Here is a 10,660-nt window from a genome sequence, read left to right as displayed (position 1 = left end):
CCCCACAGAGGCGTCATAGGACGGTGCCCCAAGCCTTTGTCATCATTCCTCCTCGTCAACGAGTCCCATCAACTCATGCCCCGGATAAACCAAGGTTTTCAAATTAAAGTTCTCAAATAACTTGTTTTTATTTTCATTAAAAACAGTTCCTAAAAAGAATGCCATAAATTAGTTTTAAAAACAAAAACAAATTCATCAAGCAAGCCAAAGCGTTTATGAATCAAATAATCAAACCACAATGAGTAGTAAAGTGTTTTTGAGCTGCACCAAGGGAAGATAAAGTAATTTAACCGTAAAAGTACATTTATTTGATTTAAATAAAAGAAAAAGATACCAGCATGATAGTAGTATGGTGTAATTTCATTAACATATTGATATAAAATTCATATGATCGTCATCAGACAAAGTAGCCCAGTATTGTCATCGAATAAGCACAGCAACATGGCAGTAGTGAGTAATTGCTAAGCCCAAATTATAGATGGATTCTGGGGGATAAACGACAAACCAAAAGCCCTCAATTATTTGAACATGATGATGATATGAATATGAACCATTTGGAATGTTGACACTCCTGACACGATTAGTCATCTTTCTTTTTTATGCTGCCACGTAGAGAGCTCTGCTCAGTAAGCATTTTCGGCACGTTAACCAATGCTTGCAAACGGTCCCATAAGCCGAGCCCGAATAGTGCTTCAACAAGGGATTCCTGGAGCTCAAGTCCATTTTCTGCAACAGGATTACTATTGCAGAGAAAAAAACCATCTCAGTATGACTTTTCCAAACGAAGTAAAATAATATACAATTATGAAAGGTTTTCCAGAATAACCTGAACAGGCTTCGGTATCACGGTTTTGATGAATGGCCACCATCTATCTTCTACAACAGCTTTTACAAGGCAGCATGCCCGCAAACCTTCTGCACCACCAAATCCACTTCGTTTCACTCCCCCGAATGGCAGCGACTTAAATAGTGGAAAATACACAATGCAACTTTAGTTCAATGGAAATTATAATTAGATGTAAACTAGGTTGAGTAGGGAATATATCCTGGCCATTTGGCTAAAAGAACTGCAGAATTACAAGCCAAAAAACCAATTAAATAATTAAACTCTCCTCATACAGCATTCATATATATTGTAGCTTAAACCAGAAGTTCCTTCCAAAGGGGCATTTTGCGGCAAAGTAGCCGATACAGTAAATTAAAACAGTAAAGAAATTGCCTTTTTCTCATGAATAAGCCAATAGTTGGTTCCACAGCCAAATTGGCAAATAATATAGCATGGATCATATCACTGCTCTCAGAAGGGTCAACCCCCTTCTGAGAGAGAGATGACGATAACATAATGAAATAAAATTTACCTGACACATGTATGTTGCACCAAAATCATTAATCGCTGCAATCCCACAATTTATCTGGAAAGCTATATCTGTAGCACGGCTCTGACTGCCTGAGAAAACAGCACATCCAAGCCCAAATTTTGAATCATTTGCAAGCTTCACAACCTCCTCATCGGAGCTAAATTTCATAATTGGCATGATTGGTCCAAAGGCCTAGAAGTCATTCAAATAGAGTGGTAGAGAAAGACATTCTTGAATATAATAATTGCATTACATATATGACACGAGACAATTAGCCATATCTACAAATCTCCAATGCTTTCTAGTAAAGATATGAACGATTTCTTCTATGATCAAAATGAAAATAGATGGTTGATCACGTAACACATGACAACAACCACAAAACAATTATTATGGCAGAGAAACCACCAAGTTTTTTTACCTCTTGCTGCATCAATCTCAGTGAGTGATTTACATTCACAATCACCGTACGGGGGAAATATTGATCAACTGCACCTTCACCTATGTGTCCAGAACTTCTTCGTGCAATAATTTCAGCTCTTTTGTCTAAAGCATCATTTATAAGGCCTTGAAGCTTTTCAGAATGCGCATGCATACATAAAGCTCCCATATCATATTTTCTAGCAAGTGGTGGGCCCTGCAAGAAATCATGAACTGAAAAGCATTAGGAAAGGGAGTTCTTCATACTAAATAGTTCTGAAGGAGACGTCTATTCTCTCCTACAAGTGAAAAGGGTTCTTGATAGTACAGAAAGCCTTAGTCACCAGAGCCCTAATTAAAGTGGTTTAGGATTAGGATCAAAGTGGATTTGGTCCACTGCAACACTAAAATAAGACCTTAATTAACTTACAAATTTAATACTTTTCAAAATTGTACAAGTCCTTAAAACATTATAAATTGTAAACTAACCTCTACATATTTTATATTAATTATAAATTAGTCCTTAACTTTTATTATTTGCAATTTAATCACAAGATTAGACCTAACCCAACTTGTCTATACCTAACTTAATCTAGCCTACTTGATTTAGGTTCGATCGGACCTTATTTGACATTAAATAACTTGAGTCCAACTTGACTAGACATATACAAACTTTGACCCAACCTGAGCCAGGTCAACTTGACTCATATTGGGCAAACTTCATATCTAACATTCGCTTGAACCAACGTAGCTCAACCTAGTCTGACTCATCTTAACCTATAGAGCTGTCAATTTGACCCATGACTCCGGGTCTAGCCCTAACCCACTTTTAAAAAAGTCTTATCTTAAGAAGCCCCTCAAATGGAGCAAAAAAAAAGCCCCAACCCCCAAAGTCCCCTTTCAAGGGGGTTAGGGTCATGGTTAAGGTGGGTTTAACCCACTAAATATTTTTGGAAACTAAATTTCAACATTCTCATAGTAACTATTAAAAGTACTAAATTTTATATTCATATAATTGATTTCTTATTTCAAATTATTAAATAAAACTAATTAATTATAGTATAATAGAATATTTAATATTCAAAATAACCACTTTTTAAAATAATTAAAAACAATTGCAAACCACACACTTAATTTTATACAACTAAATAGTATTACAAATTTATTTTACTAAAATATTATAAAAATGCTTTATTTTGTTGTCAATTTTAATACAATTATGTCTTATATTACAGACACCAATTATTAGAAAATTATATATAATTAGTAATATCAAAATAACCCCAAAGAGAGATAATAACATATTAAATTGATTTAATATTTGCCCTGCTTTTACAGTTTTTAAATAGAATCACTGTTTTTGTTTCCTCGACTTCTAAAATATCACTCAATCTATTTTTAATTATTTAAAATTAAAAATAATTCAAAAATTTATTATCTAAAATTTTTGGATCAAAAATAGTATTAATATTTTATGTGTAAATTAAACTTATGTCTTATTTTGTTTTTTTCTCTGATAATCTTTTCTCAAAATCACCATAAGATATATTATAAAAAGAGTTAATTTCTTAAAAATTTATAAAAAAAATGAAATTTTTAAATATACCTAAAGTACTAAAGAATGACAAATGTTACATTATTTCAATTCTTTAACTAACACATTAAATACTTTATTTTTAACTTTCAATTAGAACACATAACATAAATGTATGTTTATATTTATGACATTTAAAATGTAAACATTTTGAGTGAGTAGTACGACGAGATTGAATCCTATGGACGAATACAACTACAGTCTACACAATGTTTATGAGTTTTTTCTTTTTACTTATTATTTATGTTATGAGCATGATTTGTTGAGTATAAAATGAAAAAGAAAATCATTTATATTTAATTTCTTTTTCAATAGCTTTCTAAGAAAATAACGAAGCCTCATTTTTTTTTAAATTAAGAGTTTTAATTAGAGAAAATCTTCTCTTAAATTTCAATTAGGATAATTTTAGATAAAAAGTTAATTTCTAACTTATAACCTAAAAAAAACGAAATTAAATATTTAAATTTCAAATTTATAAAATGATCCTCTAATTATATACTTAGAGAATCTAACTCAATAAATATTGTCATTTTGTTTTTGCTTCTTGATTCTAGAACTCTCCTCCTATAAAAATTTTAATTTATTTTCTATAGTAACTATTTTTATAACAAATTAGGAGTTAATTATATTTTTTTCGTATGCAAAATGAATATTTTTCTAAAAAACGGCCCATGGGTTTACCCTGGTCCATAGGGCTTTTGAAGATATTTTGGTCTCGTAGGCTTTTTTTACGAGAGATTTTTTGGCCATGTAAATTTTTCTGGCCCCAACCCACATGGGTTAGGGCCAAACCTAAGGAAGGCTTAATTGACGGGTCTACTAACCTAGGCTAGGCTAGACCTAGATTGACCTAGGTTTGACCTGAACTAACCTAGGGTCAATACAACTCAATCTCAGTTGACTTGAGCCATACTTAATCTAGTTCAAACTAACCTAGGCCTAGCCCAACCTAACTTACACTTGGCCTAACCCAACCTTGCATTATCTCGGTCCAACTTAAACTGACTTTTCTCGATTAAGGCCCACTTGATTACTGAAATAGCAATTATGTAACAATAAGTGCAAGAACATGTAACTAACAAACTCATTGAGTTAAAAAGAGAGATGCAGCAGTTACATTTTACCAATTAAATGTTTAAAGGGAAACTTACAGCTGTAATAGATTTAATAATTTTGGTAACTTTACTGGCAAAGGATGCATATATGTTCCTGTGGTCATAAAGTCGCTGAGCCCCAGCACAGTTCTGCCCACTTGACTGAAGAACAGCCCTGACAGCAATTTGAGCACCTATATTCGGCAGATCAGCCAATTAAAGCTATGGCACTCACAAATGAACATTCCATCAAGTTGCAAGGTTAGCATTTTCCAGCCAAGTTTGAAGAGATTCATACATGATCCACATCTACATCTTCACAAACAATAAATGCATCTTTTCCACCAAACTCCAATGTAACTGGTATAAGTTTCTCCGCAGCATTGCTCATTATCTATATAAAAGAATGCAGCAAATCATCAGACACTTATTAAATTAAAAGGTAGATGCTATCCCGCGCATTCGTTCTACCTCAAAGACATCACTCTAAACCAGAGGTCTACAGCAACTTTGAAGTTACAAATACAACTCAGTTAAACAATGACTGTGTGTACTCTCTTGAATTCCTTTATTAAACATCTACCATGCTTAACTCATTCAGAATCTTATTTTGTAGAATTGGAACAAAAAAATCATTATTACTATTATAGAATACAATTTAAAGATGAGGGCCAAAGGAATCATACCATCTTGCCTATCCCAGGTGATCCAACAAAAATGACTTTGTCAACAGAAGATACCAGTGCTTCTCCTGTTTCAGCAAACCTGGTAAGAAAAGCTCTATTAGCTATAGGTGCATATGTTACTCAAACCAAAGGGAAGAACGAAGGGTGATAAGGCTATACCCTGTTATCACCTCAACAAGTTCCTCTGGAGCTCCTATAGCAGCAAGGGCTGATTGGATGATTCGGAAGTAAAAGCATCCAGACCAACCTGCATGTTCTGAAATCTACAATCAGAATCATATGGATTTATGTCAAATTGAAAACATAATTTTATAGTAACTGGTAAGAGCAGGACAAGTATTAACCCATGCATAGTCTCAATTTTAACATAAGTTTCAACTAATGTAATATAATCACTATCAAAGCATATCAGTCAACAATGTTATTCTTGAAAAGATGTAGTGCATTCATGGAATGAAACAATTTTAGAAAGGTAGATAGCAGGCATTGTGTCATTTTATATCTTAATCACAATGCCATTTCCAGAAAAAACTGCTGCCGACATCGGGTTAAAAATATTGTGGAAAGGATAGTTCCATGACACAATGGCACCAATAACACCAAGGGGGTGTAATTCTACTCTAGCTGTCTTATGAAACATCGCTCTTCCAGAGGATCTGTAAATTTTTTTATCTACCACAAAAGAAAAAAGAAACTAGTCATGAAAATGCATTAAGAAAATCTGTAATTTTAGCATAAAATAACATTAAGTATATTAAAAGAGTAATACATCTTTTCCTAAAATAATTAGTGGAAAATTATAAAACACTACAATTTCAGGGCAATAATTTATAAGAACTTTATAAAAACCAGGGAAAGATAATATACCACAGTTACTTTAAGAAGGGAGAAAGTGTTAATTACTGGGGTTAGGGTGGAGGAGGAACACGGTGTACCCACTTACAAGAAAAATATATGTATAGATATACTAGTTTTTTGGTCCAAACTGAAAAAAGAGAGAGAAAGAGAGAGAGGATTGAGGCAGGTACCGGTACTCAGACTTTAGGCATTGCTCACCCTCAGACAGCAGCCAATTTATCTTCTCACACGTTGTCATTATTTCTCCGAAAGAAGCATCTACCATTGTCTTCCCAGTATCACGCGAAGATATTCTGGATAAAGCACACGAATTAAAAAATACTCAAGAAATTTATTAATATTCTTTAGCAAAAAGTATAACTCATATATATTTTAGACTAATGAATAAAACCATGTGATAGCTAGAACCAAAAGAGACTAGGATGCTTCCTAGAATATCAACATTATGTTAGTGTTACAAAAATACTAACACTTAAATCTTCTTTCAATGACTATAAAGAAGAACTGCACTTACTCGCATAGTGTTTGATGTTCAATTATATACTCCAAAAGTGTACGTAAAACTGGCGCCTTTGCTTGAAGCTCGTCTTCGCCCACACTTTTTGTGGCTTACGTACTTTCTCTCTATTTGCTCCCTTATAGCTAACTCTTGCCATTCTTTTACTCATAAATCTAATCAAATTGAAAACCAATATTTTATAAACACTTTGTAATAACTTGTTTTTGTGAAACAAATAATCAATCCTTAAAACTAGGCACAGGCTTAACGACCATTTATATGCAGAAAAATTAATACACAGATGAAAAAACAAAAGGTTGTCAACGTCGGCAAAAAGGAATTTTCATATTTAAGATCAATAAACATACACCTTAAATGGAATTCCATTGAATTTGATTTCAACATAGACAACTATGCAAATCGAAAATTGAAACTTTAACATACAAGTTTATATAGAAGTTAATGCCATGTCAATTTAAGCACGACTAGCATATTTCTAATGTGATTAGTTTATCATCATACCCTTATAGACTACTCCAACTTTTCTTAAGCCACAGAAAATTCTAACATTCTTATTCCTAAATATAAAAATTTCTAAAAAGAAAATACCGAAGTAAAAAAAAATGGTTGCTTAAACTAGATACTAAAACCATGCATCAAACTATCAGTTCCTTATCAGCATAGGCTCGCAAACCTCATCGGGCGTTAACGTAGGAACATATCCCAAATATTTCACGGTATCGGGCTCGTAGCACTGAACTTTCCCGTTCGATTGCTGTGTCGTTCCCCTTGGAGGCACCTGATTAGGAATCAATCATCAATGACCACGAAACAGCCATATACATATTCTCCACAATACATAAGGCCAAATTACAAACATCTAACTCCAATTTATATTAAAAGTGCCACGTCGGGAAGAAGTTAATCCCTAAACTAAATCCGTCGATTCAACATCACCCATGCATTTTCAACTCATCTGAATTCGAAATTAAGTTTCAAAGAAAAAGCAAAACTGCACGCCTATCAAACAAAACGCGAAAGCCGATATAAAACAAACTATATGACACCACCCAGTGATTTGAAAAAATAAAATTGCAGATGCATAAACACTCACATATATGAAGTCGTTCTCTTGTGTTTGATTCCCATCATCCAACACTGTGATAATAATAAAAGTAAATTAAGATCACATTTTGAGTGTGGCAAAAAAATTACGTGCAATAGGGAGTGAAAAAGGAGAGTACCACCGGAGGAGTCGACGTCAAATGGAAGGAACCTTGGGAGGAATAAGAATGAGAAGGAACTTGCAGATGACGAAAGCCAGTAGTAGAACGAGCAAGGGCCACCAAAACGCCATTGGAAGAACTTCATAGCAGATTCAAAGAAAAGCAGTTGGCTAGGGTTTAGAGATGGTTGGGCAGAGTTTCGTTTGATTTGTTCTTTGGAGGAGAATGGTTGAAGAAATGAAGGAAGAGGATAAAGTTTCCGGGTTGATACAGAAAACTGTTTGGATGCTGTTGGTACTCGGTGGCATTGTACAGTTGTACTACATGGAGTAGTGATGCACTTCCTACAGCCTGAAATCTAAAACAACAAAAAGTGCATTCTAGCTGGATTACAATATAATTAATTTTAATAAGTGTTCAATAATTAATTTAGATAATACTACTTTATATAATTATTCGAGGCATTATCTTATAAGTTCTTATATATATATATATATATATATATATATATATACACTATTTTTTATTATATAATTTTATTTCTTATGTAAAATAAAATAATAAAATATATTATTTATCACATATTGTTTTCAAACTATATTGTAAAATTAAATGTTTTAAATGTTTATATGTTAATTATGTATAGGATTTTCTTTTTAATTTAGGTGGAATCATAATATGTTAATTTTGTAAATTTATTTTAATTTTTTATTTTTATATTTAAAATAAGTAAATAATTTGTATACATAAAATAAATAATTTTTAACAATAATTCAAAACTATAATATCAAAATTAATATGTAGAAAAATAAATTATAAGTTCTAAGTAAATTATAATTATTTATAATAAAAAAAATAATTATTCAATGAAAAATTAAAAATAATATATGTATAATATTATTATTAATATTAAATAAGAAATATATTATTTAATTAAACTATATCTACCTAAAAGTTTAAATTTAAATAAGGTGATAAGATAAAATAACAGATTTATTATTCTAAAAATTAAATGCCAAAAACTCATTTGAATAAATAAAATTTAAAATATTTAATAAATTTAAATAAAAATACTCAAATGCATGTCATGGATTTTAAACTAACTTTGATTTATAATAAAGACTACAACGGTTAGAAATTAATGTCATGGATTTCAACCTAACAAATATATTTGTACCACATATAGCTCATATCATTAACTAAAATATATTTAAACTTTAAAGTTATTTCACATAATAATAAATAAATGCATGCTACTTGTTTAAAGACTTTTATTAAACTTTGCTTCACTCTTTTAATAAATTTATTACTTTAATTGTGATATTAAAGATTAATTTGATAATAAATTAAGAAAAAAATTAATTAGTACCCTTCAATCACAATCATAAGACACTTTGATGAAAAATATACTATTCATTTCAATCAAGACAAATAATTCATCTTCAATTTTTATCTTTAATAATTATTATTAAATTAGTATTTTTATCAGCAATTTAGTTAGTTATTTGTAATACACCCCTTCATGCATTTTTTATTGTTTTTCTTATTTTTCTTAAAGAAGATTCCTTAACTTGTTTTTAAGTAAAATAAAAATACTCTCGAATTTTTATTTCCTTAATAGGATCACAAATATATTGAAAAAGAATACAACCACAAGACTTCATCAACAAAATAAAAGTAAAGTACTTAAACTATAACAAAGCCTTATACATTTGAAGTAAGTTCTTCTTCATAGTAAGATTGATCAATATTTCATTGATCAAGAATTAGGAAGAGTAAGAGTAAGCCAACACTATATTTTAAGACACAAGGTTAGTATTATCTCATTATCTTATATGTTGATTATCTTATTTATACAAGAAATAATATGGAGATAATGAAAGATTTTCAAAAAAATATGACAAAGACATTTGAGATGACAGACTTTGATTAATGAATTATTTCCTTAATATAGAAATGAAATAACAAAAGGAATAAATATTTAGCTCTAAAAAGAAATATATTGAAACTCTATTGAAGAAATTCAAGACGTATGATTGTAAACTTGTTGTTACTCCATTGATGGTAAATGAGAGACTACAAAGATATGATGGATCAAATAAAAAAAGCATATGTGTTATGTTACAAGAGTTTGATTAAAAATCTCATATATATATATATATATATATATATATATATATATATATATATATATATATATATATATATATATATATATATATATATATCCGATAGCATATCTCCATAGTCATAGCCAAACATACTCAAGAAGAGTTAGAATCATACATGGAAGATGAATTCAAACTCTTATGATAACGGTTCACTAGTAAATTATTAATAAATTAAGTTTAATTTAGGCATTGTATATTCTATTTTTTACATGTTTTATCTTTTATAATTTTACAAAGTCTATTATTTATATTTTTATAAAAATATTCACTTTCTACAACTATAAATTATTTTTAAAATCGATTTTATTCAAAACTTAATTATTTAATATACTTTTTTTTATATCTAATTCTGTTTTACTAAACACAAAGACCAACATCAACCCGAACATATATACGAATTTAAAACTAGTTGAATAATAAAAATAAATATGTAAACGGCATTAAAATAAAATTTTCTTATTAAAAATTAAAGATCTTACGCATTTTAAATCATCCAAACAGTTGTATAATTTCGTTGAAGTTTAAACACAAGCTTCGTTCAAACCCAGCCCATTTAATATTGATAGACCTCTGGGAATGACTTTTCGTATTGCCATATTCACTGGTTAGTATTACACAAACCAAAAAGAAATTATTGATTTCTCGGTTTGGATCTGATCCTAGTGTGAGTGAGAATTATCGAACCTCAAATTCAAAAAGGCAATAAATGTGTGGAACAGTGTGAGCCACTAACGCAGAACTCAATTGCCGCTCT

At 30.4% G+C, this 10,660-nt stretch overlaps 1 protein-coding gene across 1 annotated transcript; it reads right to left on the bottom strand.

The window, feature by feature from the left end:
- Positions 1 to 342: 342 nt before the first annotated feature.
- On the bottom strand, positions 343 to 8,035 carry LOC108342487 (aldehyde dehydrogenase 22A1). The gene is given in 16 exon segments (XM_017580271.2): positions 343 to 740; positions 827 to 961; positions 1,359 to 1,550; positions 1,780 to 1,995; positions 4,524 to 4,659; positions 4,763 to 4,860; positions 5,153 to 5,231; positions 5,312 to 5,417; positions 5,657 to 5,808; positions 6,181 to 6,303; positions 6,525 to 6,570; positions 6,573 to 6,634; positions 7,190 to 7,308; positions 7,624 to 7,667; positions 7,754 to 7,772; positions 7,774 to 8,035. Coding segments are annotated over 16 exon segments (1,623 nt in total). The 5' UTR covers positions 7,867 to 8,035; the 3' UTR covers positions 343 to 737.
- Positions 8,036 to 10,660: the final 2,625 nt, after the last annotated feature.

This window comes from Vigna angularis, chromosome 6 (assembly GCF_016808095.1).
Source record: "Vigna angularis cultivar LongXiaoDou No.4 chromosome 6, ASM1680809v1, whole genome shotgun sequence".
Taxonomy (NCBI): domain Eukaryota; kingdom Viridiplantae; phylum Streptophyta; class Magnoliopsida; order Fabales; family Fabaceae; genus Vigna; species Vigna angularis.
The sequence above is the reverse complement of the archived record's forward strand: the minus strand, read 5'-3'. Positions and strand labels throughout refer to the sequence as shown.